The sequence below is a fragment of the Anopheles merus genome, chromosome X (assembly GCF_017562075.2).
Source record: "Anopheles merus strain MAF chromosome X, AmerM5.1, whole genome shotgun sequence".
Classification (NCBI taxonomy): Eukaryota; Metazoa; Arthropoda; class Insecta; order Diptera; family Culicidae; genus Anopheles; species Anopheles merus.
In genome coordinates, this window is record NC_054081.1 from 1,541,254 (window position 1) to 1,568,568 (window position 27,315).

General features: G+C 47.2%; 1 protein-coding gene across 9 annotated transcripts in view; it reads left to right on the forward strand.

Annotated features, from left to right (window-relative positions):
- The first annotated feature begins 2,698 nt into the window (after positions 1–2,698).
- Positions 2,699–27,315, forward strand: part of LOC121597780 (signal transducer and transcription activator) — a 40,444-nt gene continuing 15,827 nt past the window's right edge. For 2 of the 9 annotated variants that reach the window (XM_041923953.1, XM_041923961.1), the window contains exons 1-6: positions 2,738–3,051; positions 4,813–5,423; positions 25,144–25,598; positions 25,677–26,650; positions 26,741–26,864; positions 27,160–27,283. In XM_041923953.1, the coding sequence (XP_041779887.1) occupies positions 25,471–25,598; positions 25,677–26,650; positions 26,741–26,864; positions 27,160–27,283 (1,350 nt within the window). In that variant the 5' untranslated portion in view covers positions 2,738–3,051; positions 4,813–5,423; positions 25,144–25,470. Of the gene's footprint in view, positions 3,052–4,812; positions 5,424–15,104; positions 15,282–25,143; positions 25,599–25,676; positions 26,651–26,740; positions 26,865–27,159; positions 27,284–27,315 lie in introns of those variants that run through there. The other 7 variants (XM_041923917.1, XM_041923898.1, XM_041923909.1 and 4 more) reach the window with 7 other exon arrangements.

Genomic DNA, 27,315 nt, shown 5'->3' on the forward strand with positions numbered 1-27,315 from the left:
CTATCCTTTTCGTGCAATGTGTTTCTCGCCTAGCTTCATCTAATCATGGCCTATATAGCCTTCTAACCGAGTAAAAATCTCTCAAAGTTAGGAAAGCTCCACTGGCTGGGTATCCCACCAACAGAAGGCGCCACTAGCCTTTTTGCTATTTTTAGAATGCATGAGTAGTGATGAGTCAAGTACCACTTTTCACTGTGTGGTGCTGTGGTACCACGCACAGTCTACTGTGCTGTGTGTGCGTGGTAGCACACTTAATGCCCAAGCGCCACAGATTAAGCTTAAACGACTGGAAAATTGAATATCCATAGGAAAAAATGAAAGCTTCACAGCTTCATTGGTTTGATCAATAGATGGCGTATTACAACTCATCATTATATTGCTATCCTTTTCTTGCAATGTGTTTCGACAAGTTTCATCTTATAATGACCTATATAGCCTTCTAACTTTCTGAGCAAAAATCAATATGAATGGTCGTGTGGTCAGATACGTGGGTATCAACACCAACGACCATTACTCAATTCTCACTTGCTTCAGTACTGGTGGTTTCCGTTGGAGTTTAGTATTTAAACAATCGTATCGCCGTTCTAGTTCTAGCGATGCATAACTTCAATGCGAAACCATACAACAGTATAGAGAAATGAGAAAGCTCTCCTCCAAGCGAGGAAGCTCCACAGGTTGGGTATCCCACAAACAGATGGCGCCACCAGCTTTTTTGCTATTTTTAGAATGCATGAGTCGTTTGCCGTCTGCTAAACGAAGTCTTTCTATATTCCGTTTAGGTAGAGAATTTGAGGCGTTTAGAAGGCGTTTAGTGGTCGTTTAGTGGATTTGTGGCACTTGGGTGTGTGGTCGCACAGTAACTGTGTTCCTGCACAGTTTTTGTGCACGCACACAGCTACTGTGCGACCGCACAGTTGCTGTGTTATCACACAGTTACTGTGTTATCGCACAGTTACTGTGTTATCGCACAATTAGTGTGCTTTGCACACTTTTTGTGCTCCGCACAGCTACCACACAGTTTGCACAGTTTGTGTGCTCCGCAGGACGACACGAGCGGCTTTCAGATTTTGAATGTCTAATTAAAGTCATTTAAGTTTCATTTTGATGAAACTTATTCGATTTAATCTTACTTTACAAATAAATGATGTTTTAAGTATACATATTAACATATTAACACTTTAGATTGCAAAAATAACAATGAAAACCTCGATTTATTCACTTGCACAGTTTGTGTGCTCCGCACAGTTTGTGTGCTTCGCACAGTTATTGTGTGCTCCGCACAGTTTGTGTACAATCCGCACAGTTGCATACAATAACTGTGCGGAGCACACAATAACTGTGCGGAGCACAGAAACTGTGCGGAGCACACAAACTGTGCGGAGCACAGAAACTGTGCGGAGCACACAAACTGTGCGGAGCACACAATAACTGTGCGGAGCACACAAACTGTGCGGAGCACACAAACTGTGCGGAGCACACAAACTGTGCGGAGCACACAAAATGTGCGGAGCACAAAAATCGTGCGGAGCACACAAACTTTGCGGAGCACAAAAATTGTGCGGAACACAAAAAATGTGCGAAGTGTGGCACCACAATTTTATAAAATGTGCAATTGTGCTCGCACATTTTACTGTGCTGTGTGTGCGTGGTGGCACAGTGGTACTTGACTCATCACTATGCATGAGTCGTTTGCCGTCTGCTAAACGAAGTCTTTCTATAATCCGTTTAGGTAGAGAGCTTGAGTCGTTTAGAACCCGTTTAGTGGTCGTTTAGTGGATTTGTGGCACTTGGGTTAAGTATTTAAACAATCGTATCGCCGTTCTAGTTCTAGCTATGCATAACTTCCATCCGAAACCACGCAACAGTAGAGAGGGAAGGAGAAAGCTCTCGAAGCCAGGAAAGCTCCACTGGCACCGTCTGCTAAACGAAGTCTTTTTAGATTCCGTTTAGGTTGAGAACTTGAGCAGTTTAGAACCCGTCGTTTAGTGGATTTGTGACGCTTGGGAAGGGAAATCACAAATTGATTTCTTGTTTTGGAAATTTATCCGACGTTTTGATAAAAATTAGGCAGTTTTTATGATTCTAATGTTTTTCTAATGATAATATTTGAAATTTGCCATGAGTTATAGTGTTTTGTTATGTTTGTTTGTTGTTATGTCAATGTCCACCGATAACCGTTTCTTCCAAATATCCTCCTGAGACCGCAATGTCACCTTTGTATTGAATTGTCATTGCTGAACAGCACGGATGAACGGACGGCCGCATAAAATGTACCCGGAGAAACGGCGCCCCACTGTAACTAAAAACTTTTCTGGCACTGTTGAAACGAATTTCGATCGATCAAAAATAATAAAAATATTCTAGCAAACCATTCCATTGCATTAGACAAGACTGCAAAGGACGAGAAACATAATTGATTGAAGCATTTTTATGATAGAAAAATATATATCCGAAACGATCTGTTTAAGCTGAGTTCTTCCTTGCCCGACTGCTCGCGTTTGCCGAGCCCTGGCTAGGCTTCGCCTAAACCCAGCACAGAGCGAGCAGGCGGTTGTCATAGTCCCGTCCGCCATACTACGGGCCGCGCAAGATGGCGCCGGTATAAAAAAGCCCACCAACACCGCATGGTCCAGCCTGGCTCACTGTGTGCGTGTGTTTGTGAGTCTGTTAAGACAGTGTGCTGCCCCTGCCACCGCACCCCGAACCGTGCACCGCTCGTATCGATCGCGCACACTTGCCCTTTCGTCATCGGTCGTCGTCGTCCGCCTCACTGTGCCCACAAGCGTCGGGTGTGCATGTTGTGTGAGTGTGTAGAGCGTTACAGCCAGTTGGCAGCAGCAAGTAAAAGAAAATACGGGAAGCGAGCGAAAGCAAACGTTTTGGTCGCAGAGAGAAAAAAAAATATTAAAAAGCCTTGCTGCCCAACACCCTCCCCCCCCACTCTGTACATGTGTTTTTCACCGTTTGTAGTGCGATTTTTATCGATGTTCGTCGCGTCCCCCGTGTGTCGGTGAATCGCGCGCGCGTGTTCTGTGAAAACGGCTGAGAGAGGTAGTTGACAAAAGAATTAGTGCTATTTTGTAACGATTTGGTGCCGCCGGGTAGTTATGACTTTTGCAGAACCACTCATCCGCCCTCCCCCACCCCTTCATTTGCTTGGTTTGCCGGAAACTGTCATCGCGGCGCAATCTTTCTGGTGCGGCTCGCACAGTTCTCCCCCCTATTTTTTCGCCATATCTTACTTGCCCTTCGGTCGCAAACTGTGATACCACTTGTCTAACCCCCCGCCGCCCCTTGCACCACACTCTACAACACACTTTACTGTGGGGCGCCCGTTCGGGGAATTGCACGCTGGTTTGTGCGTGTTGGTGCGCGAGTGTTTTCTTCGCGCGCGCGCGTGTGTGTGTGTTTATGTGCGTTAGTAGTAACGTTTACCTACGAGCGCCCCACTACTAGAACAATACTTTTCAACTTATTTTTGTTGGAAAGCTAGCAAACAAAAAACAAAAAAGAAGGAAAACCTACTGGTGAGGAACATCTTGAAAAAAAAATCTCTCCCTTTTTCCGTAACGTGCGCCAAAGGCAGTATCTTTTCTTAACCTTGGGACTTTTTTTATTTTTATTTTCCCTTCCACTTGGATTTCCCGCATCCATGACCCCCCCCCCCCTCCCCGCGTCCTCTCGATATATCTACAGCATAGATTGCTTTTCCGGCGTGACGAGAAGATCGCCACCGCGGCACCGCTAGATCATCAACACGTTCCGTGTGCATTTGTGTGCGTATGTGTCGAGAATTTTGTAGCGCATTCTCCAACACACACACACACACACTCACACACACATCGGCACACAGGGTTGCGATCGGCGCTCTTCAGTGCCGTCGCACGCGCACATTGTAATCTTTCTTTTGTTTGTTTGGTGTTGTTGTTGCTTCTCAAATTAATAACAATAGCAAGGGAAGGCAAACACAAAAGAAAGAAATCGAGCGCCCATCCACCCGCGCGCCGTGGCTTTTCCGGCCGGCTTTTCTCCAGACCCCCAGGTTGCCGGGGACGGCCGGAGCCGCCGCTTTGCATTATTGCGCGTTGGCCGTAAAAAGGGTGTGAAAACCGCGTGCGCACACGACGAGACGTTAGGCCCCGTCCCATGCCAAGGTCTAGTTTGGCTGCGCGAGCGCGCGCTAGTGTGTGTAGGAGATGCGTACATGTGTCGCACGAATGTGTCAATATGGCGCACGTACGGGGGCAGAAGGGTATTTGTTTATTTCGCGCGCCGCGCGCAGTGATCTTTCCAGAACGAATGAGGGCGAAAGAAGAATGAGGAAGAGAGCACGAAAACCAACCTTGAAAGAAAAGCGTGAGAGTGTGTGATATGTGTTTTTTTTGTCATTTTTTTTTGTTTTGTTGCCTTACGTATCGCCGATTCGCCTTTCTTATGCCCCCTCTCCCCATTGCTTGCCTAATCGTGACAAATATCCTCACACACACACACACACACACTCTCACGTACACAGCAATGTGACAGCGGCCCGTCGCCCTATCAAACTCGCAGGATCGCCCAATACACCCACGCACGCACGCACGCATGGAGTAGAAAGTGACAGCACACAACAATACCGACATGGGTGCGCGCGCGCATACACGCTCACAGGCACGTTTTTTCCTAATCGAAAGTAAAATGTAGATTTTACGCGCTCATTACAGTGTGTGTGTGTGCGCGCGTGTGTCTCTCTGTGTGTGTGTGGGTGTTTTGGTAGGCGCCGCCACCTCAATCAACCATATTGCAACGCAATCCCCGTTTCTATCTTCGCAGCGCGGCGACAGAGCAGGCGAGCAAGAGCCCTCCTTCACATCCGACGTCCATCAAACGGCTCCGGTGTTCTCTCTTTCTCTCTATGTGTGTGTGTGTGTGTGTGTGTGTGTTGAAGGAAGTGTTTCAAATGTTTGCTTAAGTGTGCCGCCGCGCCGCAAGTGTATTCAGTTCAGCTGCCTCGAGTGTACAGATATTTTTTTCCGGCAATAGTAGTAGTAGTATTGGTTCTTTTGTTTTATTTTTGTTTCGTTGTAAATTGCTGCTCTGCTCGTAAGTGATCTATTTCGCGCATCTCACTGTCGGTGGCGTACGTTCGTGTGCCTGTGTGTGTGTGTATATGGTTTAGCGAGATAAGGTTAGAAATTGAGAGAGAGAGAGAGAGATAGAGTGAGAGCGAGCGAGTGGGAGAGAAGTAGAGAGGCACAACGTGTGTGTTATCAGCGGCTTCTGCTCCATCGGCGACGCACGGCGCTGGTGGTTTACACATTTCCACGAATCCACGACGCACGGACGATTGCAGCGCCCGAACGCACACCGAAGCAGTGCGCGCGTGCGTTCGTGCGCTTGTGTGCGCATCCATACCGCTGTGATCGTTATTGTAGTTGTTGTTGGTAAGTATTGTGCGCGGATGTCATTCTTTTCAAGCTTATTGATTATGCAGCACAGTGCTGTTGAACTGTTGCGTATGCACGGGTGACGTCATTCAATGGGACAATTGCTTGTTACAGAAAGAGTGTTTTGTTTTGTCCCTTTTTTAGGGTGCTTTGTGGAACTCTGCACTCAAATAGTTAACAAAAAACACACCACCATATTGTGGTGCGTTTTGTGTTTAGCTCCTATGCTTCGCTTTTCTCAAGCGGCTGTGTCGTGGTGCGCATCCCATGTGTGCGCTGCTGCGCCTTCGGGAGCACGGGGCGCAAAAGAAGAAACACAGTAAGTTTCCAGGAATACCCGATCAACGATTGCTCTGCCCTTTCCTGTGCGTCAACCCCCCTTCCCTTCCCCTCCCTCCCTTCTCCAAGCGATCCCGTCCGGTGCGCAGCCCGTTGCGCCTTTAGCGCGCGGCATTAATTGCGCCGCGTCGCCAAGGGAGGGTGTGGGTTATTAGTTCGATCCTCAAGAGTGCATGCATGCTTGAGTGTGCTTGTGTGTGTGTGTGTGTGTGTGTGTATGCGTGGTTCAAGAAGGTCGGTGTCGGGAAAGGGGAGACAAGCGTATTTGATTGTTTGGAATTTTCCAAAAAGTGTTTTTAGAAGGTTTCCCCCCGCCAGCGCCATCACATGCTCGGTCTTCGGGAAGCGGATGGGCTTGCGGCAGGGAAAATGTATAACAAAATCCTTTCAGTTGAAATTCTACTTAAAAAAAAATAACAAAACAATGCCAGCAACACCTAGTCTCTGAGTCTAATTTTGGAGTTTTAGGGATCGACGTTGCAATGGTATAAATGGAAATGATAAACTAATTATTGAGCTACATTCGTAATGTGTTTGTGGCGCAGTGCTGGCGTCGGCATGTTCGTAATATTTGGTTTGCACTATTGCACTGGTGCAAAAACATTAATTTCTTTTGTTGCTTTTGACTTTCAAATTTATCGACTTTTTTGATGTCACATTTGCAAGCATGATTTTGGCTGAACGAGGCCGATTTTTCGAGAAAAAGTATGTGTCATTTTTTCATTCACTTCGGCAAAATTTAGTCCAGATAATATTATAACATGTTGGAGACAGGGCATCGAAGAAAACCGCATGACGCCTTTCATGACGACGTCTTATTGTCGATTGTTTTTTTTTTTGATTAGGAAAACTTCAACCCAGTGATAAGAAAACTTAATATTTCCAATTGAAGAAATAATCAGTAAAGCTATCAATACAAGTTGTTAAATACAAGATTAGGCCAAGTGCAAGCAGGTTGAAACATAAAATAAATGTAAAAAATTGGGATCATATGAACAAGAATGGTATTTGTCTCTGACAGTCCAATATTATTCAAATCAAGCAACAAATCTTACTGGATCCAACTGTTCAAAATCTCTATAAGCAAACCAACCAACCTTATTGGAATTTTGAGTACTCGATATACCAGTTGCTTGATTGCAGTTATGTGATAAAACTCCTTTTTTTTAAAAGAATTCTTCGTTTGACGAAGGACCATGGAATAACTATGGCATGTCTAATGTCATTTTTATGTCATTTGTTACTGTTATCTCTGACATCATTCGAAAAGTAATGTTTTCTTGTTCATTCTAATTGTACTGGTAATCGCCAATAGGAAAACGTATGTCCTGTCTGTTTAGAGACTGCAGCGCAACCCTTACGCCACGAACAGACGTTGCGAAGCTACTTTTAGAAGACATTATGTTTAATAATTTTACCGTTCGTTTTGACACTGGCTTTCTTGCCTTAGCAGAGAAGAAACTAAACGATGTAGGCAGTAGTAGCAGCAGTAGTGGCATGAGAGAGTGTGTGCGGCCTTAAGCGAAAGCCAATCTTGCTGTGGCATCGGCGTAATCCGATACCACGGGCCACATATTCTTCTTTCCTTCTTCCCCTTCCATATTGCCCTGCTACACAAAGACACACCATTTTTGGGATAGCCCGCTGATTGACAAAAGAAAAAGAAAACGAAGGAAGAGCAAAACACAGAACCCAAGGAGAGAAACCCTTTTTTTGTTTATTTCAGTGGTGTGTGTGTGCGTTGTTGATTTCCCTACAGTAGGGTTTCCTTCGTCTGTATTTCTTTTTTTTTGGTCTCCTCCACACCCAATTCTTCTGATTTTATGACTTTTGTACTGTGTTGTATTCTTCCTTTCGTTCGAGCCTTTCCGTTCGAGAACAGAAGAAATCGGTTTTTATAGCTTTTCCTCCCTGCAACGTCGATCATCATCTTCGTACTGTTTCGTGTGCGTGTGTGTGTGTGTGTGTGTGTCCCGCACAAGATCACTCTGCCGCTGTGTGCCGTGCCCCTTTGCCCCGAGACGAGAAGAGAGGTCCTTCACTGCCGATCCTCCTTCTACCAAGCGGGCATTGTTACGGTGTTTGGGTTTTATGTGATTTCTGTTTCCCTTCCTTTATTGCTAAACTGCCTTTTGGGCTGCGAGAAAGCCTCCTCGAACGGCGCGGGGGACCTTGGGCATGCGGGAATGTTGAAAGTGTGTTGTGCTGCACGTCGCACGTGCTTTTTCAACAGCGGTTTGGCGCAAGAGATGATGCACTTGGTGTGTTGTTTGGCCACCACCACCACCACCACCACCACCAAACACATGCGGCACAAATGTCTTCCCGGGTAATGCACCGGAGGGGAGCGGGCTCGGGGTTTGGCTGTGGCGTGGCTGGCAACCCAGTGGGCGTAAATTGTCAGGTTATTTTAAGTAAATTTTAATTAAACAACTTCACTAACGCTAATTACAAACCCACTTTATCAAACACATTTTACAATGTTTTCCCATTTTTTTTTTAAATTTTAATTTGAAATTAAAGGCCAGCACCCGGCCCTTGGCGCGCCCGGTGGCGCGGTTTTCGGTGGAAATGGACGCGGATCCAAACGAGGTTGAACACAAATCGAAGGATCAATGAGAACGCGGCCCGTGGCGGCCGCAAGCCAAGGGGAGAGGGTTCGTCAAACAATCGGTTTCTTTATATCCCGTTCCTTCGTGGCGCCCGTTGACGGACTTTACCCGGGTGCCGTTGCCCGACGGGGGCACGCCACAAGTGGTGCGGGTGCGGCAAACGTTCCGCGGGGAGAAGCGATATCCATCAAGCTAGTTGTACGGTTGTATTTGGTTGAAGCAAAATAACAAAAAACGAACAAACTTTTAAAACATCGTTCCAAGACCTTACCGTTCTGCTTATCTTCTTCGGCGCACTTTCCTTTGGTCAATCCCTTCTATGGTTGTATTTGTGTTGATGTTGGCTCCCGTTTTGTGTTGCCGTTTTTAATTTTTTTTTTTTAGTGTACGCCTACTGAAAGGAGGAAATGTAACGTGTGCGCAGAACTGCTTGATCTTGACCTTTTTTTCTGTTGGTCAGGAGTAACCCGGGAACGGTATTAAAGTAAGCAGAAATTGTGTTTTATATTTTTTTATATTACGCCCCCCCCCCCCTTGTCACAAAGTTTGTTTGAAACGGTTGACAACACACTGACTTGCGGATACTTTTCGCCCGAATGATTAATGTCAGGTGACGTTATCCAATTTTTGACAAATTGATAAACGGGATTTAGTTAGACGCGGGTTTAATGAAAGGATTAGTAAAACAAGTTTGTTATCTTTTTTTTTTTTTTCTACGGTCACGCACAAAGCTGTCGAGGAGTGATGTCGTTGCTGCAAGTCGTATCAAACATCGGAAGTGGCGATCCTTGCTGTACGCGTCCTGCTGTACTTTGGGCGGTCTCGTGGGGTGCATCCTACAAGCAGTCGTACAATACGATCTGGACTGGCTACCCGGTGGCTTTTGGGTGCACAAATCTGCCACAAATAGTTGGCGTAAGCAGGACTCGTGATATGATCCTTGGCTTATGTTTGAGATTCGATAGTAAATTAATTTATATTAGCTCGAATTTTAATATGGAAATGAATTAAACTTGCAAGCAGCACAATGCTAGCCGCTACCAAGCCAAGCCGTGCCAAATTAATCTCAGCTAAATGATCACAATCGCTTCAAATCGCTTGGTAGTACTTGCGTTGTTAAAAACAGTTTGAATGGATCACAATTTTTTATGTCCTAGGTCTAACGATACGCTGTATACGCGCATTGACTTACTGAAATAAAACATTTAAACTATTCGAAGGAGCTGGTGGGCCGTGAACCGTTTCGATTCGCGTGCTGCAAACAGTAGGATGTTTAGTGCAACGGAGACAAATTTCTTTTGATTTATGGAAGCGTTTTGAGCACTTGTTTTACACTAGAATTTTCAAATCACTCCATTTGGACACACTTTGAAGCGGTTTAAGTGTGCCTTAAGTGTGAATCGTTTGAGCATAGCCTGCCTCGGCAATGCAGGACTGACAGGACTACTTCTGTGAATGAATATCAGAGCTATATACCAGTAGATTCAACACTATCATAAAGCAAGAAAAGTAACAATCACAGCGCCATCGGGCTGAGTTTTGAAGCGTTTTTAGACTAGCGATTGAATGTCTGAAAATATCTTCCACCAGCATAGCAGGATTAGCAAACACACACACACACACCACACACACACACACACACACACACACACACCACACACACACACACACACACACACACACACACACACACACACACACACACACACACACACACACACACACACACACACACACACACACATACATACACACACTTACATACACCCACACACACAAAAACACGCATACACACACATAAAAACACACACAAAAACACACACATATACACTCAAACACACACACATATCCACATACATACACACACTACACACACTTACACACACACACACACACACACACACCCACACACACACACACACACACACACACACACATACATACACACACTTACATACACCCACACACACAAAAACACGCATACACACACATAAAAACACACACAAAAACACACACATATACACTCAAACACACACACAAAAACACACACACATATCCACATACATACACACACTTACACACACTTACACACACACACACACACACACACACACACACACACACACACACACACACACACACACACACACACACACACACATACACACACACACACACACACACACCACACCCAACCCACAAACACACACACACACACACACACACAAACACACACACACACATACATACACACAAACACACACACACATGCACTCACACATACTTACCTACATACACTCACACACACATACACACATACATACATACCCAGCACACTCATTCGTCTAAATTCTTCAGTTTTTCGTGGTCACGGAAAGGCGGAAAAACACCACTCACAGTGAAACGTGACGATCGTACATGTGTGTGTGTGTGTTAGAAGGAAAAGGCTCGCGCCGTAGCAAATGTTATTTTCATGCTTGTTGTCAATTTCGCTTACGGGGGCTGTGTGCTGTTTGTGTGTCAAGTTGTGCCTCTCTCCGGTCGTCCTGCTTTGTCAAGCGTCGGCAATTACGGAATTTGTCCTGGCTCCTGGTAAACAACAAGGAGGGGGTGGGGAGGAGAGAGTGGGAATGCACAGGAGCAGCCCTTCACGCTCGTTAGTTTGTGTGTGTGTGTGTGTTGTGTGTGTGTGTGTGTGTGTGTGTGTGTATGTGTGTGTGTGTGTGTGTGTGTGTGTGTGTGTGTGTGGTGTGTGTGTGTGTGTGTGTGTGTGTGTGTGTGTGTGTTGTGTGTGTGTGTGTGTGTGTGTGTGTGTGTGTGTGTGGTGTGTGTGTGTGTGTGTTGTGTGTGTGTGTGTGTGTGTGTGTGTGTGTGTGTGTGTGTGTGTGTGTGTGTGTGTGTGTGTGTGTGTGTGTGTGTGTGTGTGTGTGTGTGTGTGATTTTCCTTTTTTTTCCTACTACACATGTATTGTGGACACTTGAGCTGCACTTTTACAGCAACTGCCCAGTACGTGGTTGACGAGTTTTCCACTCGGATGGGGAACATCCCTTTGCCCGAAGAGGAAGTGACTGTTTTTCCCTTATTCCATCCCCTCCCCTCCACCCCACTCCTTTATCGCTTTGCTCGAGGCGGAAGGAGCAGAAACTACAAATAAAAAGCGCTGCGAACAGAAAACAAAGCTCGCCCGGGACCGGTTTAAATTATTAATGACGCATTCACTAAAAAGCCACTATATTTGCTCTTCGCTTTTCCAGCATTGCCCACTACATCGTTTCTGCCCCTCCGGTTTTGTGTTGCTCTTCCTTCATCGCCTCCTCCCCGGATCGTTACATCCTTCCCGGCATTCCTGTTAACATGGTTCTAAAAATAATGCTCGAGCTCCGTTCTCTCTCTCTCTCTCACTCTTTCTCTCTCTCTCTCTCTCTCTCTCTCTCGCGCTCTCTCTCTCGCTCTCTCTTGTGCGAAAGAGGCTCTCATTCGCACGAGCCTCGAATCGGCAGCGGCGGCGCCAAGCCCTTGGCCGGTGTCTATCCTGGTTTGTGCGGCGCGTCCTTTTGACCGATTTCCCATTTTCCCAGCCCAGCAGCGCTGCGAGAGTGCCCACCCGTACCCTCACGGTGCCCCCTCACCCGTGCTCCATTCTCAGCCGGTCGGTCGCTCATTGCACTCTCACTCTCTCACAGGACGACGATGCTCCGAAGTAAGTCCTCCGCTGCTCCGGTTGCGAATAGCAACAGGCGTTTTTACAGCTTCTCGCAGCCTACCCTCCCCCCCCCCCCCTCTACCCTTCGCTGAAAACATCAATTCAGAATTTCGAACTCAATGGCACACCTTCTTCCCGCACGACGCGGACCCCGCCAAGCTCCTTCGAACGAGCGGGAAAGCCCGGGAAATTGAGCGCGCGCCCGCTTTTGTAAAGCCATCTCCGGGAAAAAAAACCCCTCCCACCCCAAGCCACTGTTGTGAGTGTTTTTCTTGCTGCTGCTGTTGTTGTTGTTGTTGTTGTTGTTGTTGTTGTTGGTGTGTACTTTCCGGTTGGAAGTAAGCTCCCGGATCTGGAGGAAGATGTTATTTTAATGGCACAGGAGGGGGAAGTGATTTGACATTTCCTTTCCCTCGTCCTGGTGTCGTGTGGATTTTTTTTTTCTTCCATTTTTATATCCTTCTTTTGATTCGCGGTTTTGTTTTGTTTTTTTTTCTGCAATCACTGATCATAATTTGTTTAGTTTTGTTTCGTTCCTCCTTCACGCTCCTTCTTTCCCCACTGCCCAATCGTGCTCGAAAAGGGACCCAAAACAATGATACAGAGTGTTTCAGGGGTTCTCATAGTTGTGGGACTCTCCTTGACTTTTTCTTATGGGAAGTGAACATCAAATTGGTAATTGAACTCTATGGTACCCTGTTTGGACAGGCTCCTTGGAAAATCCTATTGGATTTGTCCAACAAGGATGCTATAGAGTCCAATTCCCCTTACATTACGTTCATTTCGTGGAAGAAAGACTCAATAAAGTGTCCCACAGCTATGAGAACTTTCGGAAAACCCTGTAACGAGCGAAGAAGGAGAGCACTAGAGAGGGTGTGGGGGCAGGCACTACACACCTGGGCGCTCGCTAATTGCTACTTTTCTTTCGACGAAGCTGCGCCTCTTCCTTTTTCTCTCTCTCTCTTTCTCTTCACTTACTTTTGGCGCGTGCTTTGGGGGGGGGGGGGGGGAAACCCCACCCCGAGCTGGAGCCGGAAAAACCAACCCTAATTTGGTGGCGCGCTCTGCCTTTACTACTCCCGTTGGTCGTCCCCATCATGAAGTTAAATTAATCGCCATGGCGCCGGCGACAAAGATTGGTCAAAATTTAATGCCTCCTGCCGTCCAGAGTTGAAACAAGAGCCAGAGTGAAATGAATTAATTGTTTGCTTTTTGCCCCGGATGAGTGGCACGGTTGTTTTAGTTAGCCGAAATGAAAACGCAGAAAAGTCGGGAAAACCAACATCAAATAATAAATTCGTAGGCAGCAGCAGCAGCAGCACAGGTAGGGCAGAGGCGCAGCGTTTTCATTAATTGCTGCCGGGTTATTTATTTATTTACTTATACCCCCTCGCTCCACATTTTGTTATGGTTGACCGAACCATTCGGGCGTTTTGTTGCACTTTGGGACGGTTGTTTTCTTTTTGGAGCGGGTTTTTCCGTCCCCACACCGCTAAGGGGCTATGCTGGAGGAGGAACGTGCGCCGTGTGTCAGTCTCACGCGTGAGTATGTGCTAGGGGCACAACCTGTGGAAAGTCAGGTAGCCACACAAACCCAACAGTAGACAAGTGTGTGATGCAAGAGCAGTGAAAACCGGGGGAAATTAACGAACCAAACAAACAGTGTTCAGCGAATTGTTTTGTCTCGCGCAGTACTGTCCCGTCTAGGCGGTGTGTGTGTGTGTGTGTTTATGTGTGCCGCCTTGTTAGTAGGGGTATGCGTCGGGATCCCTTCACGTAACCCTCTCTGCCACTGGCTTCTGTTTGGCGTCTGGAACGTTGAGAGAGGTGTGGAGTGGTTGTTATCGTTTCCCTTGATATAGTTTTCTTTTTTCGATTTCTATGCCTTGGATTATGTTTTTTTTTTTTTTTTTTTTTTTTTTTTTTTTTTTTTTTTTTTTTTTTTTTTGGTGAGTTCCAAAATGCTCTCACTTTTCTTGTGCCTTGTTACACCGACCAGAACTCATGCTGTAACTGTACGGAAAACTGTTCGCACAGTTGGCGTGTTGTGGCGGCAATTTGGGACATTTTTTGTTTGAGCGAGAAGATTCAAAAATCCAACATGAATAAACGAAGCTATTATTGGATAAAAAATTGCTTACTCGAAGCGTTTCGCGTCCAAAGACTGAAGCGTGTTGAAATGTAAATAAGTTTTTTAAATTAAATGTCGACTGCATATGACAGAATAGAAGCCTATTCTCCCAGTGCTTCGTTGTTCAGCACAGTAGTACTAGCAGTCGTTTCAAGCGTTTTTCTTGGATTATATGGGATAGTTGCGTCGAAGTTGGTCTAGAAACGCTTCAGATTCGGCTTGATGACGCTTCACTGGTAGTGTGCAAGTAATTCTAAGCTCATCAAGTGTAGCGCTAACTCTTTAAAGCCGATAGTTCAAACATACATTAATTGAAATAAAGAGAAAGCGCTGCTGGCGTTGGTGGGTAATAAAATTGCAAATTTTTTAGCACTGGACCCTACCAAGCGTGTTAAGCGTTTCTGGCAAAACTAGCTTAGTAGATACTGAGAACAACACTGAACTGAGTTTTTTTTTTTAGCTTGAAATTTGTAATTAAGATAAAATAAAACATTATTATGTATTTAATTATTAAATGTAACCAGTGCCACGAGTCAAACAGACTGGCCATAATGTAGTTCTAGTGCTGGCGGGTGACTCCAGGGCGCCGGTCAGGGGGGGGGGGGACTGCCGGAACACTGTGTTTGCCGGAAAAGGCTCGCACACAAAATCCGGGTGATGTTCGCACAATGTTCCTATTCTTTCACCCCAATAACCGTGGCGGGCAACCGGCAAACTCGAGACCACCCTTCTCCTGCTGGCCGCACAAAATTGTGCGTGAGTGACCCGGTGCTAATTGTGTGTGTGTGTGTGGAGCAGGCGCGCATGAAAGAGAGAGAAAAAGAGAGAGAGAGAGAGCCCAGCCCCACAGCTTGTGGCGCGGGCTCCGGTATAAAAGCGTACTGTTCGGCCGGCCGCTCACGTCAGTACGGTACGGGATGTTGTAACGCATCGACGCGCGGTGTGTACTCTGGGTTACACTGTGCTGTATATGTATGTGTGTATGTGTGTGTGCGCGCGTGTGTGTTGATGAGCCCATAAAATGCGTGTCGCGAGCGCGTGCTAAACCACACCAGCCAAGCAAAGCCAGGTCCGTCTAACTGTGTGTTTGTGTAGTTGTACGTGTGTGTGTGTGTATGTGTGTGTGTGTATGTGTACCTTGTTCCCATTCTCTCATAGGAGGTGAATGGGAGGGTGGTGTGTTCTGAAGGGTTTGCACAGCGTGTTTTCACACCATCGCACCGAATTTTGGGCTCGCGCCGAGAAGACGGAAAAAATAAAACATTGCCTTTCCTGCGGCCACCGGACATTAGCACACTCGCAAACGGAGCGTTTTCAAGGCAGAGCCAACCGAGCTTAGCTTAGCTTAAAGCGTTCCCTTGCACACCTATTGGTTTTTGCCACTTAGCTGAGTGACCAGTGGCTCTCAGCAAGCTTCGAGGAAAGGTTGTTCCTGCCCTTTTTTTGTATGCTCTTTTTCATTTGTGCATTTTTCGGTGCTTTAAGCACCCTTGCTCCTTCCCTCCCTCCCCTTGCTGCCACTCTCAAGTGTACTTGCGCATCGCCGAAGAACCAAAGTCGCTCAAAAAGCGCAACACGTAGCCCCAGCCGCAACACACACAACCAGCGGGGGTGGGGAAGGCCATATTTCCTGTTGCGCGCTGCACTGTGTGTGTGTGTGTGTGTGTGTTGGTGGCTGTGTGTGCACGTTGGTGAACACACGGATGCAGTTAAAATGTTGGCGGTTTAAAATGCGATTTAATTTGCATAATTGATAAAGTTCACGGCGTTTTGCTGCGGGGGGGCAAGAAAATGGAGAAGAGAGAGAGAGAAAGAGAGATATAGCGAGGTGTGTGATGGGGTATATTGCATCGGTTAGTAGCGTGTGTGTGCTGTGTTGTTACAGCAGCTGGAGCATTTTTTTTATTTTGCTTCTAGCTCTCTGTACAGGGTTTTAAGGTGGGGATGGGAGTTGGGGGGTCGGATTTACTCCTGCACTTGAGCGGACGAGCAACAGATACCCACATCCGGGGTTTGTAACGGAGAGTGAGAGCGCGACAAAGAGCGGGTAAGTTGACGCGACAGCAGGTGCAGAGCGGGCAGAGTTCCGCTGCTGATGACGTCAGACGGACGTGTCGCACGGATGCCCGGTGCGCTCGGGAGGGCAGCTCACCATGACAACGGCCCAGGGTCCTCGGATGCAACCGTGTGTGTCCCGTTTCGGCGATCAAACGTTCGACCATCAACCAACCAGCCGCCCTCCGGGACGCTCTCGTGTCGAGCTTGACATGTAGGAAGGGGGGGGGGGGACCGGTGCCTTGATTTAACTTCCAGAATGTCTGATCGGTTTCCACAGTTGGTTTTGCACTGCAAATTGAGTCCCCAGAATGTCACCCAGAATCTTCGCAAGAGAGCAGCTGCTTAACACTAGAACTACCGGATTAGTGGATGGTGATTGGTAACGCTTAAATTCGACAAGCTATATTACTCATAACCAACAGTGTGATATGCGATGAGAATGTACTTCAAATCAATCTAAAATTAAGCTGATTGTTGAAAAGTTTTCTGAAACAATTACTAGCAAATTTGGCCAGAAACGCTTAAAACGCTTGGCAGTAGTTCTAGTGTTAAACCGTCCCAAGCAATTGGTCCTAAATTTTGTTTAACTTATTTACTTCATTTTATTTATCTTCCATGTAACAATCAAAATAAAAATCTCAACAAAAATCCATTTCATTCCTCCTTCCACTTGTAATGTGTAATGTAATGGTAGTAATGGTAGCCCAGCGCAACGTGGTTTGCCTCCGTGTGAGTGCCGGTGAGTGGCGCACACTCTTGCGTTGCGGGCTCTCGCCACTCATCGTGGCACAATTAGTAAAATGATGCTGCGAATTATCCCTTTCTTGTGTGGGCCGTGCTCGATAACTCGACCATTCTGCCTCCTGCCACACCCACGCCCACTTCATCCGCGGGCAAGATTTTGAACAAAAAAAAAAAAAAAAGCGGGGGCAAACAAAAAAGCCCACGAACAACGCCTAGTAGTTCTGGGGATTTGTTTGTGTTTTTTTCTCTCTCTCTTTTTTATCTTTTTCTCTCTCTTGCTCTCTTTTGTCTCCCCCGGGAAATCTAACTTCAGTTCCGGTTTGTTGCAGGACGACGTCTTTTACTTTCCTGCCCTCGTTCTCTCTTTCTCTCTCTGTCTTCTTCGCTATGCATTACAATCTATCTTTCTCTCTCGGTATTCCGGGAAGAAGTAAAAAAAAAAAGCAATTTTAACACATTGTAATAATGTTGGTAATAATTTTCCCTTTTCAAATGTGTCCCATCTTCATCCATGATTAATGTTGGAACCTGTTTGCGCGGCTAACAAGTGGGTGTGTGTATGTGTGTGTGTGTTTTTCCCGGGCCCCATTATTACAGTACCACCGCCTCCCCTTCCTGTCCTCGATTTGTGAGTGTCCTTTTTTGTTGTTGTTCACCTTGGTCGATTCCCTGTAATAAAAAAAAAATATTAAAAAAAACCTTAATGTTCTCCGTTTTCCGAGGGGCTGTTTTGCTGTGTGGCCCTGCCCCGGGAAGCATGCGCCCTTATTACACAGCAGCTGATAGGGACACACACAAACAAACACGAACACAGAGTGTTCGACAAAGAGAGAAAAAGTGGGAGAAAGAGAGGCAATAGTGTGTTGTTATCGACCCCCTCCTGGATTGTTTGATTTACTGCTTTTTTGCCTTCTGGTTTTTGGTTGTTGGGATCTCAACAGAGAGTTGTTAAGAAGATCGAACTCCCAGTTGCATGTTTCTCCCGGTCCGCTTTTGATGATTGTGTCCTGCGCGCAATCGTGCCCCCAGGCACTAAATGGGGGAAGGAAAAGGGCAATAAAGGGAGAGGCAAATACAAGAGATAGAGAGAGAGAGAGAGAGGAACTCTCGCGAGGCTTGATGAATTTAGGTCAGCGCAGCTTCCCGGGGCTGCCGGGCGGCAAGGATTCGGCGCTTTCTCTCCGTGTCCCCTAGCTGTTCCCGTCTCTCTGTCACCGTTGAAATGGTGTTTTGTATCTTCTTCATTTTGCACGAATTTATCCTTAACAAAAGCAACAGGTTGGATGGTTTCCTTCTTTTTGTTGTTGTTATTGTCCTGTTGTCGCTTCAAATCGCAAAAGGCAGCCGCTGCCCTGCCCGCTGTCTGCTGCCATTTTCTTCACTTGTTTATATTGTCTCCCAACACACAGAAACACCGTGGCAGAGCAGGACAGTGCGCTAATTTGTGGCGCCTGCAGCATACCAACCCATCTCCCACGCACTTTTCTTCATCTGTTTTCATCTAATTAGTAACAGTGTTCCCCCATCCCCCTTCCCCCCCCCCAATCTTTTGCTTTGCTCGAGCGTCTTTCCGCCCAACAATTGGTATCCAAGCGCGCATTTCAATTAACTTCGCGAGTGGGCAGCGCAAGCCAGAGGGGAGGGGTTGGGAATGTGTTGGGATGTCTTTTTTGCTTCAATTAATCATTGTAGCTTATTGGTTTTTGTGCGCCCCCGTCCACCTGGCAACGTGGAATTGCCGAAGGTGTCGCTTTTTTTTCCCTGGTTTCCGCGATTCCGCTCTGCTCTTCGCCACGCTCGTTTGGCGGGAGTGGTGTGGCGGTGGTGGTGGCGTAATAGGTTGCCAATCATCATACCCGTGCTGGAGCCTTTTCCGCGTAACGGCAAATATATGTGCGGGGCCGTTTTTGTGTTGCTCGGGGGCGTTGGTTGACTTTCCGGGAGGATGCTGTGGCTGTGCCGAATTCTAACAGATGTGAAGGTATGTAGCAAGAAAAAAGAAGACAAGGACGGCAAACACACAGAAGGAGGGAGCGTGTGCCACATGAATGGTTGGGTACGAAAAAGCAAGCTTTGTAAGTGTCATTGAGACGTCAATATTGCCCTGCAGGGGGCGTACAGTACAAATGATGGTGCTTGAGATAGGAAAGAAAAAAACGCATTACTATACAACGAAAGGTATCTGAATTGTCAGGGTCTGCTTCTCCATTTTGACACACGAATACACAAAAAAAAAATAATAATAATAACCATCAAAACGACCTTCGATGAGTTTGACTAAATCATTTTTTATTAGTCAACTCAGTTTGGCCTTTCAAAGTTTTTTACGAGCCAATTGATAAGCTGCTTCCAGCTTCTCCTCCCGTGCTATTGACGCTTCTTGCCGCTAGAATAGCTCCAATTTATCACATTTAAGAGCCCTAGAGTAGCCAATTTTCATCGATTTGATAAACAAATACGAATGTTTATGATCTCGCTAAAGGTGCGAATAAAGCTGGTGTGAAAGTGGAAAAGAGTGTTACAGGGTTTCCCATGATTTTTTTATCTTATCCCATAGATTTTTGGTTCGTTCCCATAATTTATTGGTATTTTCCGATTGGATATCAATACAATTGGACCAAAAAATTCGCAAAGTGAAAGACAACAAACACAACGAAAGTAAATGTCTGATCACAAGCACAAAGGCTCCTGTTGACTCTGACCAACTCCGATTCCAGTCGACTCCGAACGACTCCGAACGACTTCGGACGACTCCGGACGACTCTGAACGACTCCGACTCCGAACGACTCCGGACGACTTCGACTCCGAACGACTCCGGACGACTCCAGACGACTCCAAACGACTCCGGACGACTCCGAACGACTCCGAACGACTCCGAACGACTCCGAATGACTCCGGACGACTCCGAACGACTCCGGACGACTCCGGACGACTCCGACTCCGAACGACTCCGGACGACTCCAACTCCGAACGACTCCGGACGACTCCAGACGACTCCAGACGACTCCAAACGACTCCGAACAACTCCGAACGACTCCGGACGACTCCGGACGACTCCGCCTCCGGGTGGATCTAGTGGTTCCATTTTGCCGGAGTCGGAATCGGACTAACAATAGTTGGAGTCGGATCGGAGTCGTGGGTGCGCTCCAGAGAGCACATCACTAAATTGGACACACACGGCACATGTCATTGGAAATCAAAACGGGAAGATCACAGTGCGCAATTACAACAAACTTGAATCCGGTCAAAACTTGAAAGATGTTTTTTTTGTGTCACGTCCAGTCCGGTCAACTCATGAAGACTGTTATGTTATGGAAAAAATAATAATAAATAAACGCGAGTTCTGTAATGAGCCTTCGTCCATGAACTTCTTGGATTATTGATGTTTTTTAGATTTGAATTTGACATGCAATTGATTTTTTACACGTCGGCCAATTCAAAATTGCCACCTGTCCGATGATGATGATAACTAATAATGGTTTGTTTTCCCCCCTAGAATTCAAACTTTTATGCCACTTCTACGTCCCTGTTGTAAATTCTTCACCTTCACGCTAGCTCTAATTGCTGCCTAAGCGATGGGAGGGTTTAAAAATACTTGACACTTGACACAAGAGATATTACATACGGGCACAACAAGTGCAATGTGCGCAGCAGCGTGGCTTTACAGTAGGTCAGATTGCGTTAGGAATTAAATTGAAATTAATCGAGAATTGTGTGACCGCGTGACATGAGATTACGAGCGAAGAGATTATGCTGCGCAGACAAGGGTTTTACCAATCCAACAGTTGCACGCTCGAAGAAGCAATTTGGTTTGCGTACTTGAAGTGCAAGACCTGGACCCCCGGCCTGTGATCCAGTGTGCCAAGTATATAGGGCCTGAAAAACTCCTGTCATAATCAGTCAGTAATCTCCAATTCAAACTCAGTGTTCTGCTACATAGTTTGTGGTTTTTCAATTACCTTTGTGTGCCAACCATCGGCTACCTCTCGCAGCAGCACAGCGTCAATGCAACACGTCAGCGCGCCCAGTCCCAGGTCCTTTCTGCCTTTTTTTACCAAAGGTTCAAGAAAGGTTCAATGTTTGTGATATCGATTAGTCAGCAGAGCATTATTGTGTTTATGTGTTGTGCTCAGCAGTCCCTTCCACTGCGCGGTGAAGGTGTGTGTTTGGGGGACTGCCCATACGTACCGGCAGTTCTATAAACAATTCCTGGTATATTGACCCCTGGCGATTCACATTTTTTCCCTTGGTCTGTTTCGTTTCTGGAACCGGGAACCCCGCTCGGCTGCAACCAGAACCTTCGCCTCCTAACGGGAGAGGCCTCAGAACCGTCACACATCAAACAACTACCACCCTCTGCGCGGTCCCTATTTTATTTATGCCGCGTTTGTGTGCCGATGTGCGTAATTCGATATGTGTTTTGCTCGGCACCCGGTCTCTCAGACCCGCCCGCTTTTCGAGCCTTTGCTGTAAACGTGCCTGCTCAGCGAAACACGGTGGTGCCATTTGGTGCTTCTTTTTGTTTTTGTTAGAGCACAGATGCAGATTCGCGGAGGGATGGGAGAGGTGTGGAAAGCGCACACAAACGCTTGTACCATGGAAAAAAAAGGACGGTGCACCGGCATCGATACACATCAGCCTTTTCCGCGGAATGAAACCGCGCGCGATGGCTTAATTTTCTTGACCAGTGGGTTTTTTGTTGTTGCTGTTGCTGCTGCTGCTGGGTGGCGGTGGAGTTGAGGGGTGTCGCACCAACATCGCGCTCCGTTTCTGTAAACACAAGTGCACAGAGTTTCTAATCGAGGAGGAGGAGAGTTTGGTTTGTGCATTTGTCTAAACCTGTGTGTTTAAAAGTACTAAATTATGATGTTGAAATTTAGTAGAATTTGGTAGTTTCGGGATCAAAATAATGATCCTTGGTGGTATCCCCCAATGTTGCCAAAATATGACTCTTCTGGGTTTGGGAAGCTTAACCAAAGCTTCTAATCATCCTTCAGGCCTACAGTGTGCAAGAAAGAAGCAGTCCTTAATTCAGGTTCCAATCCAAACACGACACTTTTATGATCAAATTCAGTTCTGTTTCTTGCTTTTTTTATGTTTCACGCACGTTTTACTGGCACGTTCTCGTAATTTGTTGGGTTCGTCTAACGTTCTCTTTGGAATCATCCCACTCAAAAGCAATACAAATGTTCCAAACGATAATTTGGTAACTTCCAAACATTGTCGAGAAACCTTTCAATAAACTCTAAGAAACCCATTAATACATTTACTAAATTTGTAAATTGATGTTTCAAGTTGGTTTTAGCTTTATCTTGCTGAAACATGTGTGCTCTAGCAGAAAAACAAGAATCAATCACACATTCGCTAAACTGTCCCAGTTCCAGGAGGCTTTCCTGAGGATGGTGTTTCGTGTGATGACGTCATTTCAGCCGACAAATGTCAAACTTCATACACAAAATAATAAACTGCCTAGAATCGTAACATCTCCTTCAAATGAAGCAGGAAGAATCACATTACTCTAGTTCAATGAGTCTCACACCCCCCCCCCCTGCCTGATCACCCCCTGAAATGAACGTGAGAAAGAGAAAGGGCAATAGTTACAGCATAAAAACAAAATACCGAAATGCAAATTAACTCAAACTTTATTGATCAATCGAACCAGGCTTTATCTATTCTGTGTGAGACAGGTTGAAAAGGATCGCCAATCACACTTCGTTAAAATTGCAACCAGCACCGCTGTCAATGGTAATAAATTACAATCACTGGCAACATAAGAGTGGGCGGGAGAGGGGGAGAAGTGCTATAAAAAAAGCTCTCCATCTCAAGCTCATTCCTCGATGGAAGTTCCAAAATTAGGCCCTCCCCAATCTCACTCCAAGACCACAGTAATGTTGAGGCGCGTTGAATTATCGATTATCTGATTTTTCTCTCTCTCTCTATTCACCAATAAAAATAAAAATAAAATCTCACGGGGAGCGATAATTTTGGAGCTGACGCTAAAAATAACATATAGCACACACACACTCCGTGAAGAATAACAAGAGTGGCCATTCTAACAGTCATCGCATCAGGTTCGCGGACTGAAAGTAACGGCGCGCTCTCTAACACAATTTACACATTTTCCCTTTTTCCACCGCCTTTTTTTTCGCTCCATTTAAAACCGGAAACAATCCTACCCGCCCACCTCCCCATCCCACACCCAGTTTCCTGTTTTGCTGTTCAAGGTCAAGTGTGTGAGAGGTGACGATGACGAGAAGGACCTTCTCGGTTGTTTGCTACTTTCTACTCACCGCACGAAGGGAACGAAGTAAACAACCTAATACCCTTTTTAAAAAATTCTTCACTGCTTTTGGGGGGGGGGGGGGGGGGGGGGAGGACCGGAAGGGTGTTGGAGGAGTGGATGTAGAGTTTGCTAAACATGCCTCCCGGGCTGTGATTAGCTAGAACACGCGGACTCGCTGCAATCAATAAGTGACGCGCGGCCCTAAACAACGACACAAAAACAACAACAACAACAACAAGCAAACTTCCTGGAAATTGCATCGGGGACGCTAGCAAAAGGGGGCTTGGAATGAGGGGTGGTGCGGAAAGGAGAACCGGAACCGGTGGGAGGAGGAGAAGGAGGAGGATGCATTTATATAGCTGGCCCCTTGCACGCAGACCCGTACTGTGGGACCTACGGGAGAGCACTGTGTGCAAAGGGGGGTCTGGGGGTCTTGTAAGATCTTTGCCACACGATTGGAACGTTTGGGTCCTTCGGCAGGCATTAGAATGCACGCATGCACTTGCCGACCCCCGCCACACTGTGCGGTAAATCCCCAGGCAGGCCTGTTTTCGATCATCTTGATGCGACACACACCCACACATACACATGTACATCAGTGGGCGGCAAACTATAACTGAGCAACTGATTATGCAGTTTGGAACTGTTTGTGCAGTTTGGTAGGTGTAAATCGTGATGCAGAAGACGACGAACGTTCCAGAGTGCAGGCGACGAACGTCTTGGGATGATACAACAATTTTAGGTTAGACCTCCAGAGTAGATATGTGATGAAGATATTCCACTGAGACATCAAGAAGACATTTGCAGTATATCAGAATGTCATTTCCAATTGATTAAAAACAGTTGTAATGATCCGGAAGGAGAACACAGACGAGGAACGTTGCTTGTTACTTGTGAGCAAGTGCCCCAATGGCTTTCTCCACTCAATCCATTCTGATCTATCATAACCAAAATGTATTGGCGGTTTGTGATGTTTGGAAGGTCCTCACGAGTTCCTGATGCAGAAGACGAAGAACGTGCCAGAGCTCAGGCGACGAACGTCTCAGGATAATACAAAAATTTGAGGATAGACCGCTGGAGGACATATGCGATGAAGATATTCCACTGAGACATCAAGAAGACACTTGCAGGCTTTCTCCACTCAATCCATTCTGCTCTAGCATAACTGAAATGAATGTTGTCAATGTGCCTATCACAAAAATATCTTCTAGATGACCTGTAACCAATTCAATATCGGAATGCTCTCTTCACTTTCAACCTTTGTGGATTGATGCAAGTTCCATGTCGTCAAATGACATTGCCGACCCCTGAGAGGCGGCGATTCGTGCAGCGAATAATAGTTCACGCGCCTCACTTGCCCTCTCCGTCTGACAGGTCCGAGTGTCGGTGTGTCTCTGTGTGCATAATTGCAGCGGCGTTCAAGTGCAGTACCCTCAGCCCCAACTCCACCCCAACCCTTTTCGCCGTTGACTTATCGGTTCCACGATCAGCCGCTGTGTGCGTGCGAGCGTTCTACTCCACAGGGTGGTGGGGGTGGCGTTCTAGCAAGTCGGCGGATAGACTAATGTAGTTCAAACTGGAAAGTCTCGCTCAAGAAACAACAAATGCGCACACCCCGATAGATAGACCGTTGCTGACGTGCTAAACTGTATTTTGCACTGCACATTGCTGCAGCTGCTGGGTGGTGGTGGGAGGGCAGAGTTGAACAAAAAATGCGGGCGGATGTGCAGGCTCGAGTCTCTCGATATATATATGTGTGTGTGTGTGTATATGTCTCTGTGTGCATGTTTGCTGCAAGTACACTCCACACTAATCTTAATGTTACTCTCCATTCTCCCTTTGCAGCGCCCAGTCGTGCTTCATTAGAGCGGGACCGTTTTGGCGTGCCGGTAATTAAAGCGAATCAGACGGAAAGCTCTCAGAACCAAACGGTTGTTCGAATCGATCGCCGCAGCCACACGCAGCGACACGCTCACTCACCACCACCGCCTGCTTGGTGTGGCGTTGGTGTTGTCCGCTCTCCAACCTCCCCCCCCCCCCCCCCATTTTGCGGTGAGTGCTTGGGCGCGAAGGTCGTGCTGTTTTTTGGCGGGGCGGTGTGCAATAAGTAAGGGAAGGAAGCGTACGTAAAAAGAGCAAGAAGAAGCAAAAACAACCCCAACGGCCGGCAAGATGTCACTGTGGGCCCGGGTGAACCAACTGCCGCAGCCGATCCTGGAGCAGATACGCTTCATCTACGGCAGCAACTTCCCGATCGAGGTGCGGCACTACCTGGCAGACTGGATCGAGGAACGATTGCTGTAAGCATGCTCTGCGAAACGAAGGCGTCCGATATGAAATGATCAAATTCATCTGTTTTTCCCCTCCCCACTCCACAGCAACGCGCCGGTGTACACGAACGACCAGGAGGCGGTGTACGAGCAGGATGCGGCCAACTTTCTCAACCAGCTCATCATGGAGCTGGAGCGGACGGCGATCAACCTGCCGGAGAGCAACTTCACGATCAAGATACGGCTGAACGAGTCGGCCCGGAACTTCCGCCAGCTGTTCTCGCACAATCCGGCCCAGCTGTACCAGCACCTGATGAACTGTCTGCACCGGGAGCGCCAGTGCGTCGCCTACCCGGACGAGTGCGTGAACGTGCAGGACCCGGAGGTGACGGAGGTGTTCAACGCGGTCCAGCAGCTGCAGATCATGGTGCGCACGAACGAGAACGACAACCGGAACCTGATGAAGGAGTACGAGCATCTGCTGCTGGAGGTGCACGAGCTGCAGAAAAACCGGGCCCAGCTGGAGACGATCGAGAACGCGGAGATGCGGGCGCACGCGCACAACCAGCTCGCCCAGCACCAGAAGATGGTGAACGACCGGCTGCAGCTGTGCACCGGGAAGCGGCTCGCGCTGGTCGACGGCTTCCGCAAGACGATCCTCATCACGGACGAGGTGCAGAACAAGGTGCTGAACAAGTATCTGTCGCAGTGGAAGATTAACCAGGGCTTTGCCGGCAACGGGGCGTCGATGATGAGCGCCAGCAACCTCGACACGATACAGGCGTGGTGCGAAAGCCTGGCCGAGATCATCTGGAGCACCAAGGACCAGATCCGGCTGGCGATCAAGAACAAGTCGAAGCTGCACGTCGAGCAGGAGGACGTGCCGGACCTGCTGCCGCAGGCGATGGTCGACGTGACCAACCTGCTGAAGATGCTGATTACCAACACGTTCATCATCGAGAAGCAGCCGCCGCAGGTGATGAAGACGAACACGCGGTTCGCCGCGACGGTCCGGCTGCTCGTCGGCAACACGCTCAACATCAAGATGGTCAACCCGCAGGTGAAGGTGTCCATCATTTCCGGTGAGTGGGTGGGACGCCCGGGTTGGTGGGTGTGGGTACCGTTGTGCGATGAGAGACGACCTTGCGATTGACGCTTTTCGTACCTTACAGAGGCACAGGCACAGCAGACGCAACAGACCAACAAAGCTTCCGAGCAGTCGTGCGGCGAAATCATGAACAACATCGGCAATCTGGAGTACAACGAAACGACCAAGCAGCTGTCGGTGAGCTTCAGGTAAGCAAAAGGAGAAGGTGTCTAATAAAAACGTCGTCGCAAGCATAATCATGACTTTTTCTGGCTGTGAACAGTGCTGCCGAATGCGATTGTTTCAGTCACCAACACTCATGACCGAAACGAACTGATTATCACAATTGAGTACGTGACGCTGACATGGATTTTGTTTCAGTTAGATTCTTTTATGACATAGATCGTGACATTTTACAACACTGGATTTTACTCATTAAGAGAAAAACTTATATACTTATATACGTAGTACAATTTTAACGCCATTTTTTCATCTCTTCACCAGAAACATGCAGTTGAAGAAGATCAAGCGCGCAGAGAAGAAGGGCACCGAGTGTGTGATGGATGAAAAGTTTGCGCTCCTGTTTCAGTCCAGCTTTGCCGTCGGCCATGGCGATCTCGTCTTTTCGGTCCGTATAAAGCACGCCCGTTAACGGAGCAA